Source organism: Suncus etruscus, chromosome 12 (genome assembly GCF_024139225.1).
Source record: "Suncus etruscus isolate mSunEtr1 chromosome 12, mSunEtr1.pri.cur, whole genome shotgun sequence".
Lineage (NCBI taxonomy): Eukaryota > Metazoa > Chordata > Mammalia > Eulipotyphla > Soricidae > Suncus > Suncus etruscus.
In genome coordinates, this window is record NC_064859.1 from 1,647,595 (window position 1) to 1,674,257 (window position 26,663).

The following is a 26,663-nucleotide window of genomic DNA, read 5'->3' on the forward strand; positions in this document are numbered from 1 at the left end:
TAAAACAGCATTTAAAAAATTCCCACCCAAATAGGGGCCGGAACGGTGGCACAAACGGTGAGGCGTCTGCCTTGCCTGCGCTAGCCTAGGACGAACCAGTGTCTATATGGTCTCCAAAGCCAGGATCAATTTCTGAGTGCATAGCCAGGAGTAACCCCTGAGGGTCACCAAACCCCCTTCCTCCCAAAAAATAATTCCCAAATAAATTGAGTCATCCAACAAAAAAAAACATAAAGAGCTATAGCTGTTAATATTAATCCTCATCATAACAAATTCAAACTATGACAATTATAGACTTTATTCATTTAATTCAGTATTTAAAAACTAAACAAAAAACAAAACGCCTCAAGTTTTCACAGCTAACTCTATATAGTCACAAAATGTCATTTCCAATGCCTTAATAAAATAATTGGATATAACTGATTTATCCCTTAGATTTAAGAAATTCTATTCCTGTGTGTCACCTGATGTCAGTCTTTATTTCTGTGCTGACCTGTATCCAGGTTCTCTTCCATACCAACTAGTCCTAAGGTTTTATGCAGGATGCAAATGCGTGGAACCTCTCACTGACATAGTCCACAACAGGAAGGATAATTGGAACAATCAAGGCCATAAGGGGCCTGGGGCTTTAATGGGAGGATTTGCTTGTGAAGGCAGATTTGGAATTAGGAGGCCTCAATCCCTGAAGAAACCTCAGGTTTGCAGTTTCACCTCCCTCTTCCCTTCCTCCCAGGACAAGGCTACGCCTAATTCTTTCATTTCTTTGTTTGGGACCCACACCTGGCTCTACACTGAGAAATCAGTCCTGGTACCCATGTTAGTTGTATGAAAGGCAAGTGTCCTGCCTGCTCTCCACTAGGGCTTCAGCCCCTTAATTCTGGAAAACAGAAATGAGGCCTTCCACTCCCAGGAAGATGAAAAATACATAAAAAGTTAAAAAATTGTTGTTTTGGAAAACGAGTTAGAAGGATTCGGTAGGGGAACTTTCTGTAAAAGTCACAGCAGGCCAAAGAAAGAGCACAGAGAGCTCGTAGTTCCTGTTTCTAACCTCCCACTCCAGCAAGGTGACCTAACAAGAGTCCCTCACACCGGAGATCTTCACATTCCGAACTGTGTGGGGTCAGGAAGAATTAAAAGGAGCTAATACGTGAGAATAGGGTTCAAGGCATTTGTTTATATATTGCCAAGCCAGATTCCATTCATGATGCATGTCCAATCCGTGGCTACAAAAAACTGTCCCCTAACAACAGCTCCAAGACTGGAATAGTTAAGTTAGGTGGGCAAAAAAGTGTGGGTTCTTTTTATTTTATTTTGGTTTGGGAAACATACTCAACAGTGTTCAGGGCTTACTCCTAGGCTTCCTCCACTCAGGAATTGCTCCTGGCAAGGCTCAGGGGATCTTATGTGGTGTTGGGGATTGAACCCAAGTCTGCTGCATGCAAGACAACTGCCTATACCATCTGTGCTCTCTCTGGCCCTGAGATCTTTTCTATATAATCCAGGCAAGCAGAAAGAATGGAACAGATTACAGAATAAGCAAAACGCTGATCGGGAAAGAATAGAAAAAAACAGTATTTTATATGTAGAGGAAAGTAATAGGCAAAAACAGAATAGGAAATGACCATAACTTGCTATTTTTAAGGGTGCCTGCTATGGGCTGTCTGAAATGTCACAGCCTCTGCACTTCAGGTATCCATTGACTGCTGATGTGCTCACTAATAGTCCCTAAAATCACTGGCAACCTAAACAGTACTCATATGTTGAGAGCCAGAGTGAGAAATGATAAATGGCTGGCCTGTGACTTCACTTAGACGACCCTAAAGCATGGACAGTTCATGTGTGTCCTTCTCGTTCTCTTCCATCCAACTCCACTGGACAGAGGTTGAAAGGGCCAATCTGGCTGGCTTCTGACACAAAGTACTGCATATGTCTGAGGAGCACTGCCCAGACTGATTCCTGAGCACAGTGCCAAAAACAGGCCCTGAACACTGCGGGATGTGGCCAAAAACCTTAAATAAATTAACAATAAATTGAGCTAACACTTGAAAATGCACCTAATCAACAAGTAGCCCTCAGTAAATATCAACAGTTAACCAAGTGGTGATAGTGGGGTGTGTTCTGAGCAAGACAGCAGATGTACAATGCTCATCTGACACTCTCGGGACTCTGGGCTGGAGATTTAAATGGGGAACTTAAATAACTGGCAGATCTCTTTTGTTCAAAGGGGTGGGAGACTAGTACAGTGGACATAGTGGATGCTTGCCTTATATACTACTGACCAGAATTCAATCCTAGATCTTTGGCATCCTATAGGTTTCCCTGAGCACTGCCAGGAGTAACCCTTCAGCATTTCCAGATGCGATGCCCTCATGCCAAAATAAAAATAATAAAATTTTAAAAATATTTTTCTGGGGGCCGGGCGGTGGCGCTCGAGGTAAGGTGCCTGCCTTACCTGCGCTAGCCTAGGAGACGGACCGCGGTTCGATCCCCCGGCGTCCCATATGGTCCCCCAAGCCAGGAGCGACTTCTGAGCGCATAGCCAGGAGTAACCCCTGAGCGTCACCGGGTGTGGCCAAAAAACCAAAAAAAAAAAAAAAAAAATTTTTCTGAAATATTGCTAATCAGCAAGGGTGTTTTGCAATGTCTTCAAGGTTTTCATCTATTTTCTTTTTCCAATATTTGAAAGTCTTAATTCTGAGATCAGACTTCAACATATATCAAAAGACTCGGTGTCCTGGACACCCCTCAAAGGAATAGAACACAGACCCTGCATAGGGTTCCCAGCTCCTGCAGGGCAGCCCTAGTGGCCCGAGTTCTGCCATAGTTAGCCCTGGTGGCCCCCCAGAATCACCAGAAGTAGCCTCAGACTCTCTCCAAAGTAAGATGTGAAACTTTTTAAATGACTATATAGTCTAGAATGCATTCTTTGCCATGAATATTTTCATCAAGAAGCTGTGCTATAGGGGCCGGAGAGATAGGATGGAGGTAGTGTGTTTGCCTTACATGTAGAAGGGTGGTGGTTCGAACCCCGGCATCCCATGTGGTCCCCCAAACCTGCCAGGAGCGATTTTTGAGCATAGAGCCAGGAGGAACCCCTGAGCGCTACCGGGTGTGACCCAAAAAACAAATAAACAAACAAAAAAGAAGCTGTGCTATAAACATGTGAGCAATTCTAATGTAAAGACAACTACAAGTTTACTGTTGGCACTACATGGTTCCTCCAATATCTACCAGGTGTGGCCCTAGTGACTACCACTGCTGGAACAAGTAGCAAAACATCACCAGAAGATCAAAAGAGCAAAGAACCATGAGGCCCACAGAATCAAGAGTGACACTCAAGCTCCTGAGAACTAAGAAATTTTCCCTTTAAAAATTATATATTTGGCAGAGGCACGGCTGGGCTCAGACCACTCCACATGCCAGGATTTCTGGGTGTTTGACTGGTATGCGGGGGGCTCTGGGCAGGACAGCTAGCCACAGGTCCCCTGGGCTGAACTCCTAGTCCAGAGGGCCAAGATCCCCCCAAACCTGGTGGGTCTTCAGGGCCACGCCTGGTTAATCGGGCCCTGGGGGGAGGCGGGGGAGAAATCCCGCCCTATGCATCCCAAAACTGCAGAACCGGCTAGCGCCCCCGCGCGTACTTCATATATTAAGAGTATTCCTACTGTTATGTTACTTTTTACGTATCCAGAATCTTTATTTTGTATCGTGCCCTTTCCCACATCCCTACAAAGCTCTTTTTTATTCCTTTACTCTCTATCCCCCCCAAACATCTCTAATCTACATTACTCTTTTTAATCAGTAGTGTACAAGCGTTATCACAGACCAAAGCCGTGCATTGTGTGTAACAACCCTAAACTGTTTCAAGATACAAAAAATGGACACGTATTTCTTTAGAATATTATGTTTTTTTTTCTCTGACAGCTATAATTCTTACTAAATGTTGTCTTATATAGTGACGATTCTAACCGCTTTTCTTCTTCTCTTTTTGAGCTGTTTAACAAGGAATCTTAGAGAAAGAGTCCCCCAGATTAATGCTTATGATTGAACCATAATTGTTCTTATCACCCCCTTATGGGCCAAGAACACCACGTGGCATTGCTCCTTTTTTGCATAGGCACATTAAAATGGGAAAATACTATACATATAAATAAGATCCTATCTAATAGAGATTGGTACAGACAAATCTTATAGTGCAAAGGGACCTTACACCCTGAACATTGACATAACGACCTGGCACAGACCTCAGAAGAAAGGGCATTCCCCTGAACCAGGGAAGCCATCCACAAAACATCCAGGCTGGTCTATAGCATCACCTGGAAGCAATCCTCTACCAAGGAAGACTCTACACTGCTCAGACATTGTCCTGCTCAAAAGAGACTTCCATTAACACTGAGAAGACTTAACAACAACAACGATTTGCTTACAGGACAGGGCTCCCTGCATTGCCCTTTGATTGTAAGGTGAAACCAGAGGACGCTCCACATCCTGACTTCAATGTTGGATATACAGATTCCAGGATCTCAAATACAGAAGCTTGATACCAACAACAGAGACTGTGTGAAAAATATAAGTGTGTTGGCACTACAGACAATGTCTTGGATTGGACGATCTAGCTTGCCTGGAGCCTAGAGTTGGTCTTGTGCCAGGAACCTTCAGGGGTCGGGTCTTTTTGTATTTAGGCCAAGGTTATTTCTTTCCATGTCCCTCATATTTTGGTGGGCCTATGCAAACAACAATTGCCACTCTAACACCATTTTTGCTGTGCTCCTTTGACTCTAATCCTTAAAAAGAACCCAGTTAAGATTTGAGGTCAACTTAAGCTAATATGCATGAATATGGAAATGTAAAAAAAAATGCTATGCCTGTAATGTTTAAGGAGTTATGTAAGTTTTATGGCTTTAGATTGCCTTGTGTGCTGTTAAGAAATATTATAGTGTGTTACAATCTTAATGTTCTTTGGATGAAATTTCAAAGTTGGGATATCAGCAAGGGGACTTCTGAGAATTATGTTATGTATTGTCCTTCCACTGTAACTTTACCTTGTCCTCTTTCTTTGCATCCTTGTTCTCATAATTACAAATAAAAAAAAAATTAAAAAAAAAAATTATATATTTGGGGGAAGAACATGGACTCCCACTATAGAGCTCACGACAAGTACTTTTAATGTCTTACTTTTACTGTGTCTATAATAACTCCTTGATCTTTTTGTCCACAGTGGTGCTTGGAGATCTAGGTTGGTCACCCTAGTTTCGCATTGCAATGCTATACTCTATTAGACTCAGAAGATAGGGCTCATTATGATAATGTCATGACAAAAATTCTAATCTATTCATTTTCTACTTGATTATGATTGCTAATATAATCCAATGTTTATGTTCACAGGTAGCAATAAAATATGCAACTATATGCCATGAAAAAAAAAAAAAAGACAACTACATAGTAACCCAAAACAAAAAATCCTTACACTCTCAAAAATAATTTGTAATTATTTGTAAAATGCTTTCCTCTGTCAATTCTCTACAAAAATAGTTCTTTCTGGGGGGCCGGAGTGATAGCACAGAGGTAGGGCGTTTGCCTTGCACACTGCATTCCCGGGTTTGATCTCCGGCATCCCACATGCCCCCGCACAGCCTGCCACAGTAACCCTTGAGCGCCACCAGATGTGGCCCAAAAAGCAATAATAATAATAATAATAATAATAATAATAATAATAATAATAGTTCATTCTATTCACCAAAAAAAAAAAACTCAGTGATCATTCTCTTCACATTTTTCTACAGCTGTTAGATAAGTTTAACTCCAACACATTCGAACTGCATAGTGCATATGTTATGTATAAGATGAAAGTGGGGAGAGAAGTTCATTTTTCAAATAAATATGAGGGGAGGCCTCAACCCTGAACTTCTCCGGGGCAGGAGTCAAGAACAGGACCTGAGCATCCTGGAGGAAGGACAAGAAGTCTGATGGAATTATCTGATTCTTGTAAAGGGCTGTGGTCTGCAAAAAGAGAGAAGCACTAATCCTTCTGCAAGAAGAAATCCGGGGCCTGTGTGCCCCCCCCCCTCCAGAGAGGGCTGAGAACTGCCTTGATCACTGACTTCCAAGAACTGCTGAAGTCCATCCAGGAAGGATGCCCCGAAAACACGTGGCTCCCCAAAAACCTCGTCTTTCCCCTTCTTCCCTTTCAGGGATCTGTGCGCGCCCAAAAGCTATCTCTGGGCGGTTCTTCTGGGGGGAGTTGTTTTCACTGCCTTTACTTTGTTTCCGTTCAGTTTGGAAAACAAACCATCCCTCCCAAGAGATCAATCAAATCCCCTTTGCCACCCACCAAAAACGAAAACAAAAACAAAAACAAAAACCAAACATTCCCAAGTCTTGCACAGGCCCTCCCCTCCGATACTGAGCTCCAAGAGGCTTTCTTCTTACCTGGTGTGCCCCTGCCTCCGACTCTCTCCAAGAGGAAACTCTCAGCCAGGATCCCCGGGGCTAGAGCCTCGGCGCGCGAAGGCAGAGAGCGGAGAAAGAGAAAGCACCCCGAAGCACGACCATAGCAAGAGCTCTGAGGGTGCAGAGCAACAGCAGAGCAGGAAGGCGGGTGCAGAGAAGAGCCAGGGATGCACCGCCCAGCCGGAGCCTCGGCTCCTCTGATCCCCCTGGATCGCAGCGCCAGGCGATGAACGGGGGCGTCTCCTCCTAATTAGGGAGCACCCCTCTCGGCCCGAGCTGGGGCAATCCCCGGGAGGAGCTCCCCTGCAGGGCTTCCAGGTCGCCCCGGGAGACCAGCAGCCGGGGGGGAAAGCATCGGTCCCCAGCAGGGTAACAACAAGTTCCACTGCTCACAAAAGGGAGGCGGCGGCGATGCAGGGGTGGCGCGGGGCGAGCTGGGCTGCGCCAGAAAGTGGGGAGCAGCAGCAGCAGCAGCAGCAGCAGCAGCGGGGGCTCCTCCCTTACTCTGCCCAACTCCAAGCCACCTTTCGCTCAGTTGTCATAGCGCTGGGCAACGGACGCTACTGCGCAGGCGCGGCGCGGCCCGGGGCGCGGTGCCCCCTGGGAGTTGCAGTCCGCGGAGTCTTCCGCCCAGGCCCCCCTGCGAAGTGGGCGGAGCTGGGCTGGCCCGCAAACTGTGGCCGGGGCCGAGCCTCCCTCCCTCCCTCCCTCCCTCCCTCCCTCCCTCCCTCCCGGCAAGACCCGGCTCCGCGTCGATTCGATGCGAACGCAGCCTACGGCCTTGACGGTGGCGGAACGAGCTCGGCCCGGGTGCGCGGCGCCTCACACGCCGGGTGTGAGGCGTGGAGTTCGCGGTATTTTGTTTGTGGGGAGCGGGACTGGGGCTTCCGGTGGTGGGCGGTGCTTGCCCGCGGCAAGTAGGCGGGGCTGCTCTTGATTGGTCTGCCTGATGGGAGGGCGGGGCCTGCCGCAGGAGGAGCGGGATTTGACTGGCTGGCGCGAGCGGGCGGGCGGGGCTTTCCGCAGGAGCCGTGGGACTTGATTGGCCGGCGTGTGTGGGAGGGCGGGGCTTGCCGCGAGGCAAGCGGGATTTGATTGGCCGGCTTGAGCAGGAGGGCGGGACTTGCCGTAGGAGGAGCGGGACCTGATGGGATGGCCTGAGTGGGAGGGCGGGGCTTGTCGCAGAAGAAGCGGGATTGGGTGACCTGAGTGAGAGGCATCAAACATCAACCAGGGGCCGGAGAGGTGGCCCTGTCGTCTTGCACCCAGAGGATACTGGACTGATAGTGGTTGGAATTCCAGCATCCCATAGATAAGACTCGGGAAGTTGCAACCGTCTTCTACCACCAAATGGCCCGGGCCTGTGAGGGTGGCCCGACAGACAGACAGACAGACAGACAGACAGACAGACAGACAGGCAGAGAGCAGACACACAGAGAGGCAGGCAGACAGACACTCAGGCAGACAGACAGACAGACAGACAGACAGACAGACAGACAGGCAGAGAGCAGACACACAGAGAGGCAGGCAGACAGACACTCAGGCAGACAGGCAGGAGGGCAGACAGACACACAGACAGACAGACAGGCAGGCACACAGACACACAGACAGACAGACAGACAGACAGACAGACAGACAGACAGACAGACAGGCAGGCACACAGACAGGCAGGAGGGCAGAGAGACAGGCAGACAGACACAGAGACACACAGACAGGCAGGCAGGCAGGCAGGCAGGCAGAGAGACAGACACACTGACAGACAGGCATCTCCGCTGCCGCCGCGCCTGCGCCCGTGTCCGCCAGGGGGCGCGCTGGGCACCGCGCCGGGCCTGGCTGGGCCCGGGGAGGCGGGCGCTGGAAGGCCGGCTCGGGGCGTCGCGTCGCGTCGCGTCCCCCGAGAGCGAGCGGCGGCGGCGATGTGGGCGAAGGCGGGCCGGGACGCGGACGCGGAGGCGGACGCGGACTCGGACGGGGACCCGGCGTCGGAGCCGGGCCGTGCGGGCGCGCGGAGGCCGCGGGAGGCCGAGCAGGAGCAGCAGCGGCGGCGCGAGCGCAAGCGGCGGCGGCACGACGCGCAGCAGCTGCAGCAGCTGCAGCACCTCGAGTCCTTGTGAGCCGGGCGGGCGCGGGCGCGGGCGCGGGCGCGGGCGGAGCGGCGAGGCGAGGCGAGGCGAGGCGAGGCGAGGCGCGGCGAGGCGAGGCGAGGCGAGGCGAGGCGAGGCGAGGCGCGGCGAGGCGAGGCGAGGCCGGCGGCGGGGCCAGGCCCAGGCCCAGGCCCGGAAGCGGCCGTTCGCAGCCGTCTCCGCGCGCCTGCGGCGGCTGGGCCCGGACTCGGACTCGCGGCACGCCGGCGGGAGCGAGCGCCGCGGGGCCCGGCTGGGCTCTGCCTTCGGGGTCCTGGCGGGGGACTGCGAGGGGCCACAGGGTCCTGGGGAACTTGGGGGCTCTGACTTCGAAGGTCCTGGACGGAGACGAGAAGAGGGGCCCGGGCCGTGGGGGGCCTGCCTCCGTGCTGCGTGCGGTCTGACCTTCGGGGGTCCTGGAGGGAGGCGAGAAGGGGGGACGCGTCCTGGGCCACTTCGGGCCAGCTCTGGGCGGGAGAGTCGTCCGTCAGCACCGCCTCTCACCGCCTGCCCGGGGTCCCCTCTGGAAAAGGCTGCAGAAACCGCTTTCCATTCCTTTCTTTTGCGGGGCTGAGGAGGGCCGCAGCCGGCAGCGTTCAGGGCTGGCTCCTGGCTCTGACCTCAGAAATCGTTCCTGGCAGGCGCAGGGGATCCTATGGGATGCCGGGTTTCCAACCCTACCTGTCCCGGATAAGGCTGTTTGTTTGCGTGCAGGGCAAGCTTACCCTCCAGCTGTGCTGTGACCCTGGCCCCCAGTCTCCAGAATTTTCAAAAGTATTTTCCAACTGAAACTCTACCAAACAAAAACCAACTCCTAAGGCCACACTTCATGCAAGATTCCTCTGTCTGTCACACTCTGGCAGCCTCCTACTTTTTTTTCTTTCTTTCTTTCCTTCTCTTTTTAAACTTTATTTAAAGAAAACACATCACATACTTGACACAATGGATCATAATACATTTGTCACCGTTCCGTTTTCTGTTTCTGTTTTGGGGGCACACTAGGCATGCTCAGGGGCTCACTCCTAGCGTGGCTCAGGGGACAATATCGGCTGCCAGGGATTAAACTCAGGTCAGCCTCAAGCAAGGCAAGCACCCCGTCCGCTGTACACATCACCCGTTTTTGGGACTGCTTTGTTTCACTCCGTATCATGTCCTGGCTCTGGGGGACCATATGGGATGCCAGACAATCAAACCATGGTCTGTTCTAAGTTAGTGCATGCAAGGCAAATGCCCTGTCATTTACACCACCACTCTGGACCCAAATCACATATTTTCAGGAATTTGGGTCTCCGTTCTATCAGTCGAGGCTGCAGTGTCAAACTTGAGTCCCTGTTCCCTCCCTTCCCCAACCCCAAGAAGGCTTTGGCCTTAAGGCAGGTCCCACTTCCCACTGGAATCCCATAGACCAGTGGTAGAATCTGTTGAAGCTCTTTGTTGACATGAGGTCCAGGGCCAAGGTCTAGAGTACGAGTGAACTGAGTTGGGTGCGCTTTTCTTCTTGGGGCATTCAGAAATGACATCCAGAGGTGGCCTGGCCTCTCTTGCCATGTCTGTCTGTCTGCCATTGGCTGGCTGGACAGCTCTCCTGGCTTCTTTTGCTTTCAGTTGCACTCATAGGTTCACTCTGTTCTCCTGGCTCCTGCCTTTCTGCCCTGATCAGCTCTGATTTGCTCCCAAAATTGTAGAAGCAAAGATAAACAAATGAGACGACATTAAACTGAGAAACTTCTGCATTTCAAAGGAAACAGTAACTAGGATACAAAGGCTATCCTTGGAATGAGAGAAACTATTCACCCAATGACCATCTGAAAGGGGCTAATATCTCAAATATACAAGATACTGACAGAATTCAACAAAACAATAACATGTAACACCATCCATGAATAGGGAGAAGGAATGAAAAGACATTTCCTCAAATAAGAAATACAGATGACCAGAAGGCACATGAAAAAAATGCTCCACGTCATGAATCATCAGGGAGATGCAAATCAAAACACCACAGAGACTGGCACACATTACAAAGAACAAGAACAACCACTGCTTGCATGGATGCGGGGGGGGGGGGGGGGGGACTCACTCTCATTTAATGCTGGTGGAAATGTTGACAGTTCAGCTATTCTAGAAAATAATCTGGATATTCCTCAAAAATGTGGAAATTGGAGTGGTGACATAGTGGTAGGGCATTTGCCTTGCAGACAGCTGATCTAAGACAGACTGTGGTTCTATCCCCCAGCATCCCATATGGTTCCCCAAGCCAGGAGCGATTTCTGAGCGCATAGCCAGGAGTAACCCTGAGCGTCACCAGGGGTGGCTCAAACACCAAACCAACAAACAAAAAAAAGTGGAAATTGAACTCCCATATGGTCCATCAATACCACTCCTAGGGATATACCCTAGGAACACAAAAACACAATACAAAAATGCCCTCTGTACTCCTATGTTCATCATAGCAGTATATACTATAGCCAGAGTCTGAAAACAATCCAGGTGCCTGAGAACGAATGAATGGCTAAAGAACTGGTACATTTACACAACGGACTACCATGCAGCCATTAGGAAAAAACAAAGTCATGAAATTTGCCTATATTGGATGGACAGGGAAATTATTACGCTGAGTAAAATGAGTCAGAGGGGACGGATAGACATAGAATAGCCTCACTCATTTGTGACATAGAAGGGGGGAAAAAAAAGCAGTTTGGTAATAATTAAGAGACAATAGAGATGAGGACTGGGTGAACCAGCCCATGATATGAAGCGGCTTAGAGCCACATTGGCATAAAAATGGCACCACTGAGTTCTTTTTCTGTTTGTAACTAAAAAATAATGTCATTTTCCATGTTCATACAAACCAGTGAAAATGAAGCTTGCTCCCTTGGGTTTCTTGGCAGCCATATTTAACTCTGCAGATCTTCAGTGTGAACATGGCTTGTTTTCAGTGTTCTTACAAATAGAAGTGCATGGAACATGTTGCTCTGATTTGATGGTGATGGGGTTGGGGGTGGCATCCATTTGAGCCAGTGGTATTTCCTCTGAATGAGGACCTGTCCTCCAACACCCCTTAAGGACCCTGCACACCAATCCACAAGGTCTGAGAGCCCAAGAACAACAGGGGCACCCTCTGCAAGCAGGAAGGTGTTTTGGAGATGTAGGGCACAGTGTTCTGGGACAGTTCCCTTGGCCTCCCATATGCACGCACGCATGCATTCACACACACACACACACACACACACAAACACACACACACACACTTGCTCTGCCCTCTGGCCCCCAAGTCCACAGAATTGGTGTTCTCACACACACACACAAGTCCACAGAGTTGGTGTTCACACACACACACACACACACACACACAAACATACACACACACACACACACACACATTGCTCTGCCCTCTGGCCCCAAGTCCACAGAGTTGGTGTTCTCACCCTTGGCACCTCTTCAGCATTTGGCATGAATCATACCAAGTACCTGACATGGTCAACCTCACGTTTTCCTTACTTTGCCTCTGGAAAGAACAGAACAATAACAATGTTCAGCTATTCTTTCAGTTATTCAGAACTGAGTAGTCAGTCGCTCACTTATTCTTTCCATTCAGAAATTGGTCGATAGACCTCAGCAAGATATGGTCTATCTTTACTTTGTTTTTGTTTTTTCTTTTTGCTTTCTGTGTGGCCTCCAACTGTTGGTCAAATCTTCAGTGTCAGAGAGAGTGTACCTTCCACTAACAATATCCTTGTAACCTGTAGTTTTCTGCTGCTTAGTATGCTCTGCCCGTCAGACCTGGTTGATGATGGATTTTTCTTTTCTTTTCAGTTATGAAAAACCTCCTCCTGGGCTTATCAAGGTCAGTATGAAGTTGATTCTGCAGATCATCCTCTTAGACATCCCCCCCTTAGACTTTTTTTTTTTTTTTTTTTTTTTGGTTTTTTTTTTTTTTTGGTTTTTGGGTCACACCCAGCAGCGCTCAGGGGTTACTCCTGGCTTCATGCTCAGAAATCGCTCCTGGCAGGCTCAGGGGACCATATGGGACGCCGGGATTCGAACCGATGACCTTCTGCATGAAAGGCCAACGCCTTACCTCCATGCTATCTCTCCGGCCCCACCCTTAGACATTTTTGATTCAGTAGTCACTCTTGGTGATTTGTTGAAACAGTTGTACAAGGATTTGAACCACCCTTTAGTGCAACCGATTTCTTCCCTCAAGGGGCTTCTTCCCAAGCAGGTGCTTTTGTAAAGATGTAGCCAGCCCCACCACTGTTCCCCCCCAGCAGCCTGGGTTCTCCTTTCTCACCCTTCCCCATCTCATTACTACCTCATCTCTCAGCCCCACCACCCCTTCCGTCTGTCTCTCCCCATAAACTCTATAGAACAGGACTCCTGCAAGACAGCAGCCATGCTCAGTGACTATGATAAAGGAGACTCAGAGATAAGCACAAAATAGCTTTGTGACTTTGGCAGCTTTTTATTAAAAAAAAAAAAGTTTAGGAAGTACTCTTCCATGGGGCCAAAGAGACAGCAAAGCGGTAGAGGTTCCCAGAAGAAACCTGATTCGATTCCTGGCATCCCATATGGTCCCCCGGTCTGCCGGGAGTGATTTCTGAGTATAGAGCCAGGAGTGGCCCCTGAGCGTTGTTGCTAGGTGTGGTCCAATAGCTAACCAATCAATAAATAAATGTTAAAAAAGAAAAAGAAAAAGGAAGTACTCTTCCATGAAAGATTGCATTTTCTTGGAAATTGCAGAAAAGCAAGTTGACCACAAGTGTCTTTTTTTTGTTTGTTTGTTTTTGTTTTTGTTTTTTGTTTTTTGTTTTGTTTTTGGGCCACACCCGGGGGTGCTCAGGGGTTACTCCTGGCTGTCTGCTCAGAAATAGCTCCTGGCAGGCACGGGGGACCATATGGGACACCAAGATTCAAACCAACCACCTTTGGTCCTGGATCAGCTGCTTGCAAGGCAAAAGCCACTGTGCTATCTCTCCGGGCCTGACCACAAGTGTCTTAACTACACAATCCAGTTGTTTATTGGTCAGAGTATCTACACCTATTCAGCATGTTGGTGACAGGACAGGACCAGGCCTGACAAGCAGAATACATGTCACTTGTGTTACCACAAGAAATCTCCTGCTTCATTTTATACTTTGCTTCATAATATGTATTAGCAAAATATGTGACCTTAGAATCTAGTGATCCTGAATCAGAATTTGGAACTCACAAGCCATTTCTGTGTGGACGGCACTATGGAATTTTGCTTTAATCACAGCTCTTTTACTTTTCTTGTTACGGTGCTAATACAGTCATGGTATATGTGAGAAAGGATTACATTTGTCTTTCCTTCTGACTTTTTTTTTTGTTACAAAGTTGTTTTTTTTCTTTTTATTTTTTCCGTTCCAAAGTTGTTCATGATTGAATTTCAGTCATACAAATACCTTCACCAGTGCACATTTCCTGCCACCAGTCTTCCCGTTTCCTTCCCCTTTCCCCCTACCTGGCTCTATGGCATCCATTTTTTGTGTGTATCTATCTCCCTCTCCCCTCCTGACCCACTTTCTCTCTCCTGTCCTCCCTCTCTTTTTCATTTTAGACAATATGGTTTGCACTATTGTTACTGATGGAGTATCATGCCTATCACTTGATCTCATTTCAGCACCCAGTTCTTGTCCAGACTGGTCATTTCAACTATTGCTGTCACAGTGATCCCTTCTCTGCCCTTACTGCACTCCCCTCTCTTTGTGGCGAGCTTCCTCCCATGGGCTGTTTCTAGGGAGGGTAATGTAGGGTGCCAGGTGGTTCCTATTCTGCATCACCTGGAAGTGAATCCCAGAGCCCTTAGCCACATTGTTTACATAGTTTCCCTTGTTAGGAAGATGAGACAAAGCCAGAAGACTGTATTCCAGATGTGCCCGGCAACGAACATGCCAGGGAGTTTCTGGCTCACGCGCCAACCAAAGGACTGTGGATGCCCCTGGGGAAAGAAGTCAAAGTGATGCAGTGTAAGTATGGAGGGCACAGCCATGCCACACCCTACATAGATCCCATAGAGGGCCATCCCCCTTTTCTGTTTACTGAAATGCAGAAATAGGAGATAAACCAGAATCAATTATGTTCTAAACTTCTCTGCAAGAGGCAGGAGCCCCCAAATAGGAGTTTATAAAAGTAGTTATTTTGTATAGGCACAGTAAAAGCTGGGGAAATAAAAGGAAAAACTGTCAGCCTAGATACGAACAGATTGGCCTTTCACAGGAATTATTTGGTCATACATGCCAACATACATGTAGGCCTCAAACAAGTCTATAGTTTGCCTAGCCTCAGAGAGTCATCTAACTGTGAGAAAAGTAAAAGGTTCTCTCTCTTTCCTTCATCTTCTCTTTGGTCTCTGTCGTTATCAGACTTTACACTTGGGTCCTTGTGCTCTGCAAGTCATTGCCAGGGTGACTCGAAGCTTACATTGATAAGGTTCCCTCATCACCAGGGTGGCTCGAAGCTTACTCCTGCTTTTGTTGATGGGACCCAAAGTTTGGAAGGGTACAGCCAATCTCAGAGCAACTGAAGTTTAAGTCAAGCTAGTATGACAAATGTTCGAGGTTAAAGGCTTTGAAGTTCCTATCCCTAATAAGCGGGAACTCCTCTCTGTCATAAGATTTTCCCATTTTAGAGGGTCTGTGCAAAAAAGAGAAAAGGATATTGGGGGCACCCGAGAACTATGGTTAAGTTGTAGTATCTGTCTCTCAGATAGGTCATACTCTTAAGTCCTTGATACATAGGTATGATAACACTGTTCCCCCAAAATAATACATTTAAAGAAATATATGTATCCCTATGTCTTTTGGGGGAAGTTGGTTTTTGGGCTACCTGGCTATGCGCTCAGAAATCACTTCTGACTTGGGGGACCATATGGGACGCCGGGGATCAAGCCAAAGTCTGTCCTGGATCAGCTGTGTGCAAGGCAAATGCCCTACTGCTGCATTATTGCTCTAACCCCATGTGTCACCAATTTTTGCTGAACAAGTCCAAAGCAACAACAAAGTTTCCCAATAAGTAAATAAACAAATATCCCCCTTAGTCTGTTGTGATTAGGTCCAAAATGGGTAGAACCTGGATTACTGCATTAGCTAACAAGGTGCTCTGTAAATAGAGGCCAAGGTACATATCCCTATTCAGGCACCAGTTGTTGGATTCCACATGCCGTGGTCCAACCACCGGGAGCAGGTCTGGAGCAAGTCACTGCAGGAAATAAACCAGGCCAAGTTTGGGAGGCTGAAACACATGTAGTCAGGGAGCTTTCTGCCTCTGGAGAGAAAGCACTGCCCGCCATAACCACAGGTCTTTTTGTTTGATTTTGGATTTTGGGTCACACCCAGTGTCTCTCAGGGTTACTCCTGGCTCTGTGCTCAGAAATCACTACTGGCATGCACAGGGAACCATATGGGATACCAGGATTCGAACCACCCTCCATCCTGGATCTGCTGTTTGCAAGGCAAACGCCCTACTGCTGTGCTATCTTTCTGGCCCCAACCACAGTTTTGTTTTCTGTTGTTGTTGTTGATTTTTTTTTTCCAACCACAGTTTTTTATTGAGTACCGAGACCACCTCCAGGAGAGGAGTGAAGACCAAAAGACTTAACTTGAGTTAGTCCCACCCAGGTAGACTTTTTTTTGGTTTTTGGGCCACACCCAGTGGTGCTCAGGGGTTACTCCTGGCTGTCTGCTCAGAAATAGCTCCTGGCAGGCACGGGGACCATATGGGACACCGGGATTCCAACTAACTACCTTTGGTCCTGGATCAGCTGCTTGCAAGGCAAACGCCGCTGTACTATCTCTTCGGGTCCCCAGGTAGACTTTTGACATTTAGAATAGGAGGAAGTAAGTAGGAAAAATCTTGGTTTTGGAGTGAAAACAAGTTGTAAACAAACCAGAAATGATCTTTGTTTTGGGGGAAACCAAGTTGTAAACAAAGAAATATAAGCCAGAGATGATCTTTGTTTTGAGTGAAAACAAATTGTAAACAACAGGACCGTGCACACAGCAGATCACTTCCCTACCTGTTCTCACGGCAACCCTGGTAACTGTTGTATTAAATATTAATAAGTCCTAGTGGTGCATGGAATGGATGGATGGACGGATGGACGGACGGACGGACGGACGGATGGATGGATGGATGGATGGATGGATGGATGGATGGATGGATGGATGGATGGATGGATGGTTGGTTGGTGAGGCCTTTCTCGGTCGGCCCGGTGACTGTAGCCCCTACGGCCTGGCTGGTCTGTAGGAATCAGGGTAACATCGAGAAAATGATCCACAGGCAGTCAGATGAAGTTTCAGGAGTCATCCAGCTTAATAAGGCCCTAACTGCCATGTACATATTCCTCACATGGCCCCTAAGCTACTCAGCCTCTCTGCACCTAGCCTGTGTCTCTTCTCTACCTGCTGTGTCTTCCTTGCTTAGTCTATCCTTCACCCTTCCCCCAGGCCACTTTAATTACCAATCACAGACCCCTCTTACCATCCAGGTAAGATTAGCATTTGGCTTTGAGGAGGAGTAACAATAACTTCCTGGCCTTGCCTCTGTTTTACAGCTAAGGATACCAACTTTCCTTTGCCAATAAATGGGCCAGAGTAACCCCAGACCTTCTGCCTCCAAGGACCCTGGACTTCCTACTGTAACTGCCTTTATTAGCTGCAGGAATGTTTTTTGAGCAGAGGAGGTTCACCAGGAAGCAGTTGACTATGAGCCCTGCTTCAGTCTGTCACCTGCCACCATCACCGTGTTAGTGTTTGATGTAGGAGGCCTGGGACGAGTCCTAGATCACAGAAGGGACATGGGGTGCAGTTTGAGCCACTGTGCATAGCCAGAACAGTAGTGCCTTCATCTCATCTGCATGAGGTCTTAAGAGGCTAATGCTGCCTGTTAAGGGGATTTTGTTGCTGTAATCTTATGCACGTGATTAAAATAGTATCCTGGTTCTTTCCTTTCAAGATCAAGTGATCATATCTAGAGCTCTTTGGGGTGGCTATTTTGAACTTTTATCTCATGGATCTACAATGATTTGGTTTTGGTTTTGGTTTGGAGGCCACACCTGGAAATCCTCAGGGATAACTCCTGGTTCATCTCTCAGGGTCACTCCTGATGAGCTTCTGGGAACCATTTGGGATGACAGGACTGCATTCGAAGCAAGTGCCTTGCTCTGCCATCACTCTGGCCCCTGGGGCAGTGTATTTTATATTGCTTTTTGTTTTGCTTTCTTCTCCCTGGAAAATTGTTAAGTCATCTTGTCCCAGTGCTCTGAAATCTCCCAGATTGTTCCTTATGTATTGGATATCATTTTGTTCGTAAGATGTTGGACTTCTAGACTACTGAGTTCTTAACTTCTGACCTTTTCTCTCCAATATTTACTTTCTACCTCCTAGACTATTTCATCCCATATTATCCAGTTCCTCGGTTAAGTTTGGCATTTCTGCAACCACATTTTTCAATTCCACATGCTCTTTTTTCCTTTTTGTTGTTTTACTCTGTTCTTTGTTTTTCAGTGTGTCATATCTCAATTTATGTTTTGGGGACGGTGTTTTTTTTGTTTGGTTAGTTGGTTAGTTGGTTTGGGTTTGGGGTCCACACAGCAGTGCTCAGGGATTACTCCTGGTTCTATGCTCAAAAACTAACTCCTAGCAGGCTCTGGAACCATATGGAATGCCAGGGATCAAACCTGGGTTGGCTGCATAGTAGGTAAATGTCCTACCTAGGTAAATAGGTAAATGTCCTACCTACCTACTGTGCTATTGCTTCAGCCCAACTATTTATGCTTTTTTTTCTCTGCAGTGTTTCTGTAAGTTGACTTTTCTTTTTCCCCTTAATATTTCATTTATTTAGAGCAGATATAAAGCTGTGGCTCACTGGTGTGTTATTGATCACAGATGATACGGATCCTTCATTATACATGAATTCATGCCATTAAACATTTCTAGTTTTGTCATAAAGGTGGATATGTCTAAAGGGGTCTGCATTTGCATGAAGAGTATATTCCTCCTTTTGGAGGCCAGAGAGATTCGATCCCTGGAAGTCCCCTGAGCCTATCAGGCTCTGTATGCAGAGCCAAGGAGTAGCCCCTGAGCATCATAAGGTATGGCCCAAAAACAAAACACTTCCTCACATGAACCCATTCACAATAGTGGGGACAGAAGTACAGGGACAGATAAGTGGTGACCTTGTTTTTTTTTCCTAATAATTATTCCTCTCAAATAAAAGAATAGAGTAACATTTTCTGTTACACCTGTCTGAATACTGCCTATTTCAGGACTCCTTTGGTTGGTGTTGCTGAATGTTTATAGAAATTTTCTAGGGTTACTGCCAACAAAGTAACAGAAACAGGGCAATTTAAGTCAAGTGGGCCTGGGTAGCAGGTAGAACATTTGCATTACACATAGCCCACCCAGGTTTCATTCTCAGCATCGCATATAGTCTTCAAGCATCACTTGAGTAATTCTTGAGTTCAGAGCCAGGAGTAACACTTGAACACTGCTCAAGAGTGGCTCGAAACCAAAAATCGGAGAAATGTAGAATCTCACTATTCTGGAAGCTTAAAGCCTGAAATGAGGTCTTGGATGGAAGAGTTGTGGGGAAGGATTACTTCAGGGTTCTGTGACACACAAGCAGTAAGGCGTCGTCTGCCTTAGCCACGCTAGCCTAGGATGGACCTCGGTTCGATCCCCCAGTGTCCCATATGGCCCCCCAAGCCAGGAGCAATTTCTGAGCACATAGCCAGGAGGAACCCTTGAGCATCACCGGGTGTGCCCCACCCCCAAAAAGACTCTCTTCTTCATATCACTGCTACGTCTAGGCCATTCCACATGATGGGGGAGGAGAGAATCACAACCCCATAGATTATATACAGTACAAAAAGCAGCCAGCATTTACATTGGATTGTATATAAGTACTAAGTTCATGTCTAAAACTAAAAGTAGAGGATGCTCATTTCCTTCTGTCATGTGGGAATATTACATAGTTTATTCCAATCACATTTGCTTTTGAAGTTTGAATTTTATAAAGCATGTCCGTAATATAATCTGCAGATTCTTTCTCTTGACTGAGTAAAAAGCACTGTCTTACAGAATATATCCCTTTCCTTTGCTTGTAGGTTGGCGTTGTAAACGGTATGGTCATCGAACAGGCGACAAAGAATGCCCTTTCTTTATCAAAGGCAACCAAAAGTTAGAGCAGTTCAGAGTAGTAAGTAGACTCGTGAAGTGTCCGTTTACATTTACCAGAGACAGAGAATGTGTGTGTCTGTGAAGCAGGCAATTCCACAATGAACTGGACATTCACATCTGATACACTCGGAGAAGTCATTGGGCAGCAGTGTGTGATATTAACTGCATGTATGTTCGATTAGTGGTACGTTTGGGGAGGGGGCTCACACCTGGTGGTGCTCAGGGTTACTCCTGGTTCTGCACTCAGGAATTACTCCTGATGGGTTCAAGGGACCCCATGGGATATTGTGGCTCAAACCAAGGTTAGCCTTGTGCAAGGCAAACGCGCCCTCCCCACTGTATTATTGTATAGATGAATTGTAAAAATTTTTTTTTGGTTTTGGACTCACACCCGGCAGCGCTCAGGGGTTACTCCTGGCTCTACACTCAGACTTGCCACTCCTGGTGGGCTCCGGGGACCATATGGGATGCCGGGATTCGAACCACTCTCCTTCATGTAAGGCAAACGCCTTGCCACTGTGCTATCTCTCCGGCTCCATGAATTGTAAATTTATAACTAACTTCTTATTAAAGTGTACATTTGATTTGCCTAGGTAACACTTTTACTAAAGCTGACATTGTTATATGTTCAGTGACATCGTTTAGCTTATAACAGATTTTATAACATGCAAAATTAAATTTCATAACTACCAAAGCTATGTGATTCCAAGCCTTTGTCTAAATGTTAGTTATCTTTATGTCAAAATCTCTCAGTATGTATTATAAATTACATAGTCTCTTTTGATAATAGTAAGGCTATCATTTCCTCACTTGAAATGAAGCCCCTATATAGATGATATTTTAAATATCATGATTTATTTTACTAAATCTGTATAGAGCCAGAGTGATAGTACAGTGCAGAGAGAGCTTGCCTTGGCATACAACCATTCCCTCGCACCACATAAGGTTCCCTGAGCCTATCAGGAGTGTTCCCAGAGTACAGAGCCAGAAATAAGACCTGGCTACATCCAAGTGTTGCCCGAAAATTAATAATAATTATTGTAATAAAAATAATCTGTACAGAATATTCAAGATTAAGCACTACTACTCAGATCACTTAAAATTATATTTTAATTATATTTATATAATATATATTATATATTACTATAATATATTATGTTATTATTTAATTATTATATTTAAAATTATATTTTTAAACAGTTTCTCAGATAAACTGTTTCTCAGAATTTATCCTAAAGCTATAATAACATCAGTACACACAAATTTCCAAAAATGTGGGGCCGGGAAGGTGGCGCTAGAGGTAAGGTGTCTGCCTTGCAAGCGCTAGCATAGGACGGACCTCGGTTCGATCCCCCGGTGTCCCATATGGTCCCCCCAGGCCAGGGGCGATTTCTGAGCGCATAGCCAGGAGTAACCCCTGAGCGTCAAACAGGTGTGGCCCAAACACCAAAAAAAAAAAAAAAAAAAAAAATTTCCAAAAATGTATAAAAGAGTTACTCATATTGGGCCGGAGAGATAGCATGGAGGTAAGGCATATTTGCCTTTCATGCAGAAGGTCATTGGTTCGAATCCAGGTATCCCATATGGTCCTGTCAGGAGCGATTTCTGAGCATAGAGCCAGGAGTAACCCCTGAGTGCTGCCGGATGTGATCAAAAAACAAAAACAAAAACAAGAGTTATTCATATGGAAAAACTAAAACCAAGTAAAGTACAGAAGAACTTTAGTAACCCATTTACAACTAAACTGATAGATCATTGAAATTATACCTCCTAAGAATTATGATTTTGGGCCAGAGAGATAGCATGAAGGTAAGGCGTTTGTTTGCCTTGCATGCAGAAGGATGGTGCTTCGAATCCCAGCATCCCATATGGTCCCCCGAGCCTGCCAGGAGCAATTTCTGAGCATAGAGCCAGAAGTAACCCCTGAGCACTGCCAGGTGTGACCCCGCCCCCCCAAAAAAACAAAGAATTATGATTTAGTGGGGCCGGAGAGATAGCACAGCAGTAGAATGTTTGTCTTGCAAGCAGTCAACCCAGGACAAATAGTGGTTCGAATCCCAGCATCCCATATGGTCCCCCATGCCTGCCAGGAGTGATTTCTGAGAGCAGAGTAACCCCTAAGCACCGCCAGGTGTGACCCAAAAACCAAAAAATAAAGAAGGATTATGATTTATAAACTTGTAATATGAGACGGTGTTTATGAGGATAGGGGGAAAAGAAAATAGAGCTGTGTATATAATAATATGATTATAATTTTTCACTGTGAATAATTACTGAAAAAGGACACTAAAATATGTATATCTCTAAGTTTTGAGATAATATATTTTCTCCATAAATTTTAAGTAGATTAAATGATTCTAAATGATGCAAATTATTTCATGATTCTATTTGCTTCATTTTAGCAAAATGAAAACAAAAATTGCTAAACATCCATTTTCCAAGTCAAATATTGCCTTTCCCCAGACTAATTTTGGGGTAGACCACTTTTGATCAATATATTCCAGACTGGGGCCAGAACAATAGGACAGCAGATAAGGTGCTTGCTTTGTACTTTTCTACCTTGGGTTTTGTCCCCTGCATCCTATATGGTCCCCCAACCCTGCCAGGAATGATTCCTGAGTTCATAGCAAAGAGAAACACTGCCAGGTGTGTAACAAACCCAAAAAAATAATAGTAATCTATTCCAGTCTGCTCTAGAGGTGTGTACATTATGTTTTTGTCTGTTTTCCCCTTCCTATGAATCACAGAACAGAACATTTGCGATTGCTGCATGTTAAGCCACAGCACTTGGCCTTGAACTTGTAGCTTTACATAGTCCTGGCTGGGCCTTGGCCTCAGTGAGCCATCCTTGTCCTCTGGACACTCTATGTTATATTTTTTAAGTCAGTCATTCTTTTTTGTTTGTTTTTGTTTGGTTGGTTGGTTTTTGGGCCACACCCGGCGGTGCTCAGGGGTTACTCCTGGCTGTCTGCTCAGAAATAGCTCCTGGCAGGCACGGGGGACCATATGGGACACCGGGATTTGAACCAACCACCTTTGGTCCTGGATCGGCTGCTTGCAAGGCAAGCACCGCTGTGCTATCTCTCTGGGCCCTGTTTGTTTTTGTTTTTGTTTTTGGGTCACACCCGGCGATGCTCAGGGGTTACTCCTGGCTGTCTGCTCAGAAATAGCTCCTGGCAGGCACGGGGGACCATATGAGACACCGGGATTCGAACCAACCACCTTTGGTCCTGGATCGGCTGCTTGCAAGGCAAACGCCATCTCTCCTGGCCCAAGTCAGTCATTCTTGAAGTCATTTCCAATTTACTTGGTTTCCCTAACTATATTATGGCTATCTTCCCTCAGACCAGTGGTTTGCTTTACTGGCTCATTTCCTTTTAATGCCTATTGAATTTTGATTGTTTGTTTGTTTTGTTTTGGGTGAAGCTCAGGGGTTACTCCTGGCTATATGTTCAGAAATAGCTTCTGGCTTTGGGGGCCCATATGGGACACCGGGGATCGAATGAAGGTCTGACCTGGGCAGCCGTGTGCAAGACAAATGTCCTACCACTGTGCTATCACTCTGGCCCCATCCTATTGAAATTTTAGTCTGTATTTGGAGGACCTTTTCTTGTAGCCCCTGTGGGTTCCAGCCCATGATGACATTCAGGAAGCTTTGAACACATCAAATATTAAATAATACTAATCAGGGAGAAAATGTCTCATTTTGATGAATGTAGGACTGAATGTGTAATTAAACTCACAAGACTATGAAATCTAACTCAACTTTTTCTCACTCAAGGCACATGAAGATCCCATGTATGACATCATTCGAGAGAATAAAAGACATGAAAAGGATATAAGGTGAGGTCATCCTTCTACCATTTATACATTGTAGGAAATAGCCATTCTAGTTTTGGAGTGTCTTAGGTTGTATGTTCCTTCAGTGGTGGAATATTTGGAGTCATTGCAGAAAATGCCAAGATAGGGAGAGGGGCAGGCAGTGGGCACCAGCAGCTCAGCCAGAATAGCCTGCCCCTCTAGTATAACTGATACCACCAACAACGATTTTATTTACAGTAGGCCCCCTCTGTAATCTCATATATAAAGTCAACCAGGTTTATTATAAAGAAATTCTGAGAGACTATATTCACATAAAATGCATTACTATAGGGGCTGGGAAGGTGGCGCTAGAGGTAAGGTGTCTGCCTTGCAAGCGCTAGCATAGGACGGACCGCGGTTCGATGGACCGCGGTTCGATGGACCGCGGTTCGATGGACCGCGGTTCGATGGACCGCGGTTCGATGGACCGCGGTTCGATGGACCGCGGTTCGATGGACCGCGGTTCGATCCCCCGGCGTCCCATATGGTCCCCCCAAGCCACAGGCGATTTCTGAGCACGTAGCCAGGAGTAACCCCTGAGTGTCAAACGGGTGTTGCCCAAAAACAAAAAACAAAAAAAGAAAAAGAAAACAAACAAAAAAATGCATTACTATAGGGCCTGGAGAGATAACACAGCGGCATTTGCCTTGCAAGCAGCCGATCCAGGACCAAAGGTAGTTGGTTCGAATCCCGGTGTCCCATATGGTCCCCCGTGCCTGCCAGGAGCTATTTCTGAGCAGACAGCCAGGAGTAACCCCTGTGACCCAAAAACCAAAAAAAAAAAAAAAAAAAAAAAATTCATTACTATATACTGTGACAATTATTTTATTGTAAATTGTTGATGTCTTCTGTGACTAATTTATAAATTTAGACTTTTATCGTAGGTTTGCAGGAATAGAAAAAAATAGTATAAACCAGGCTCACTCGGTATTACCTGTGGCTCACATCATTTCATGGAGGCCTTGGAAAATACTGTGTACAACGAATGAAGAGCTACTCATCTTCCCTAGTGTCTTTAAAGTTCTGTAATTGGGGGTCTGGAAAAATAGGACTATGAGTAGTGTTCTTATATACTCAATGTGTCCTTATACACAGCCGACCCAAGTTCTAATCCCAGCACTCCAAATGGGTCTCCAAAACCACCAGGAATGATTGGTGGGTGTAAGCCTTGAGCTTCACTAGGAGTGGCACAAAAAGAAAACAAAAAATAGGGGCGGGAGCAATGGTGCAGCGATAGGGTGTTTGTCTTGCACGCAGCTGACCCAGGACGGACCTCAGTTTGATCCCCCAGCATCCCAAGCCAGGAGCAATTTCTGAGCACATAGCCAGGAGTAACGTCACCGGTTGTGGCCCAAAATCCAAAATAATAATAATAATAATAAAGATAATAAAGCTCTTTGTTTTGAGAGTTTAGCAATAGCACAGCCGATCTGGTGCATGTGCCAAACCTGGTTCTATCCTCAGCATCTCTTATGATACTCCATGCCTATGCAGGAAAAACTACTGAGCACTGTGTCAAGTATGACCCTAAAAGTTAAATTTTTAAATTTTTGATTTTTAAATGAATAAAGATTTGTATCTTATGCAAAATTCTTTGGCTAATAATAAGATGAAAAGAATGAAGTACTTCTTTTTCTTAAATTGATGATATTGAGCTATAATTGTTGAAGTGGGTAGATAGCATTGGTGGTAGGATATTGGCAAGTGCATTACTTTATAAGTTCTTATTGTAAGAACAGTAGAAATGTGTAGAAATATTTAGGGCCATGAAAGAATACAAAATAAGTAAAAGAATACAGTAACAAAACTAATTTGGTAAAATACACATGTTGGTGTGCAAAAAAGGGGAGGAAACCTATCAAAATGAGCATAATCTTTAATATGGTGGTTATTTGAGAAATATTTTTGCCCTCACTACTGCCCTTATGTTTGGATCTGACTGATGTGTTTGTGTTAAGTAAAGTTACCTACCCAATCTTGCATGTTTAGGATACAACAACTGAAACAGTTGCTGGAGGATTCAACCTCAGATGAAGATGGGAGCAGTACTAGTTCCTCAGAATGTAAAGAAAAACACAAGAAAAGAAAGAAGAAAGAAAAGCAGAAGAAAAAGAAGAGAGAAAAGAAAAAGAAGAAAAAACGAAAGCATAAATCGTCCAAGTCCAACGAGAGCTCAGACTCAGACTAGTTGGAATTTGGCCCTTTCCCATCTCAAAGCTCAAATGCTGTGGCATGAGGGACATTTGGGGGGTGCCTGTGTAGCTTCCACCCGCCTTTCAGGAGGAAGACCCCAGCATGAGTGCCTTGTCTCCCAGCTTCACAGTCTGGACAGGCCTCTTCCAGCAGCGGCACATCCACAGGGCCCCCTCTACTTGTCTTGGGTCAGCAGCCCTGTGCCAGGCCTGTGTCGGGCTGGTGGGACTCCAGGCAACGCTGAGGAGCCCTCCGGGGCCTCCCCTCACAGTGGACCCCTTGAACCACAGATTTTGGCCTGACTTCTGACTTCTCGTTGTGTGTGGACAGTAAAAGCTCCTTATTTATTTTTAAAATGTTATCAGGGTTTTGGTTTTCTTTTTAATTTTTCATTTCTCAATAAGACACACCTAGCCTACAAATTGAAAGGTTCTTTAGGCTTAAGAGCAAAGTTTTCTATGTCATTCCCATTGATTCTTCATTCGTCTCTGGTGGCTACAATTTTAGCCAATGTCAAGTCTTTCAGAAATATTTTTTATATTCTAATTATAGGTATTTTTACATAAATGCTATAAAATCAATTTCCACCGTTTTTTAACTCTACAGTATAAATTGTGTATGTATTGTAGTGGTAGTAGTGAAGTCATAGTAGTAGGAGCAGTAAGGCTCAGGCTGGCGATACAGTGCCAGGGTTTAAACTCTTGGCCTCTGGGGCCCGAGTGGTGACGCAGTGGTAGGGTGTTTGCCATGCAAGCAGCTGACCTAGGATGGACCACAGTTCAATCTCCTGGCATCCCAATATGCTCCCCAGGAGTGATTTCTCAGTGCAGAGTAATCC

The 26,663-nt window shown here is 46.1% G+C and overlaps 1 protein-coding gene across 1 annotated transcript; it reads left to right on the forward strand.

Moving 5' to 3' along the window:
- Positions 1-7,399: 7,399 nt before the first annotated feature.
- Positions 7,400-26,047, forward strand: RP9 (RP9 pre-mRNA splicing factor). Its single transcript, XM_049785002.1, has 7 exons — positions 7,400-7,481; positions 8,254-8,560; positions 12,387-12,417; positions 14,431-14,560; positions 19,699-19,790; positions 23,553-23,614; positions 25,622-26,047. Exons 1-7 carry the CDS (start codon positions 7,400-7,402, stop codon positions 25,818-25,820), a joined length of 903 nt encoding a protein of 300 aa, XP_049640959.1. The 3' UTR covers positions 25,821-26,047.
- Positions 26,048-26,663: the final 616 nt, after the last annotated feature.

What these genes read in the sequence shown, in the direction of transcription:
- RP9 (XM_049785002.1), top strand. Translation starts at nt 7,400, where the DNA reads ATGGGAGGGCGGGGCCTGCCGCAGGAGGAGCGGGATTTGACTGGCTGG. An exon ending in CTGCAGCACCTCGAGTCCTT is followed by an intron (nt 8,561 to 12,386) that starts GTGAGCCGGGCG and finishes TTTTCTTTTCAG; the next exon opens with TTATGAAAAACCTCCTCCTG. An exon ending in AGAAGTCAAAGTGATGCAGT is followed by an intron (nt 14,561 to 19,698) that starts GTAAGTATGGAG and finishes CTTTGCTTGTAG; the next exon opens with GTTGGCGTTGTAAACGGTAT.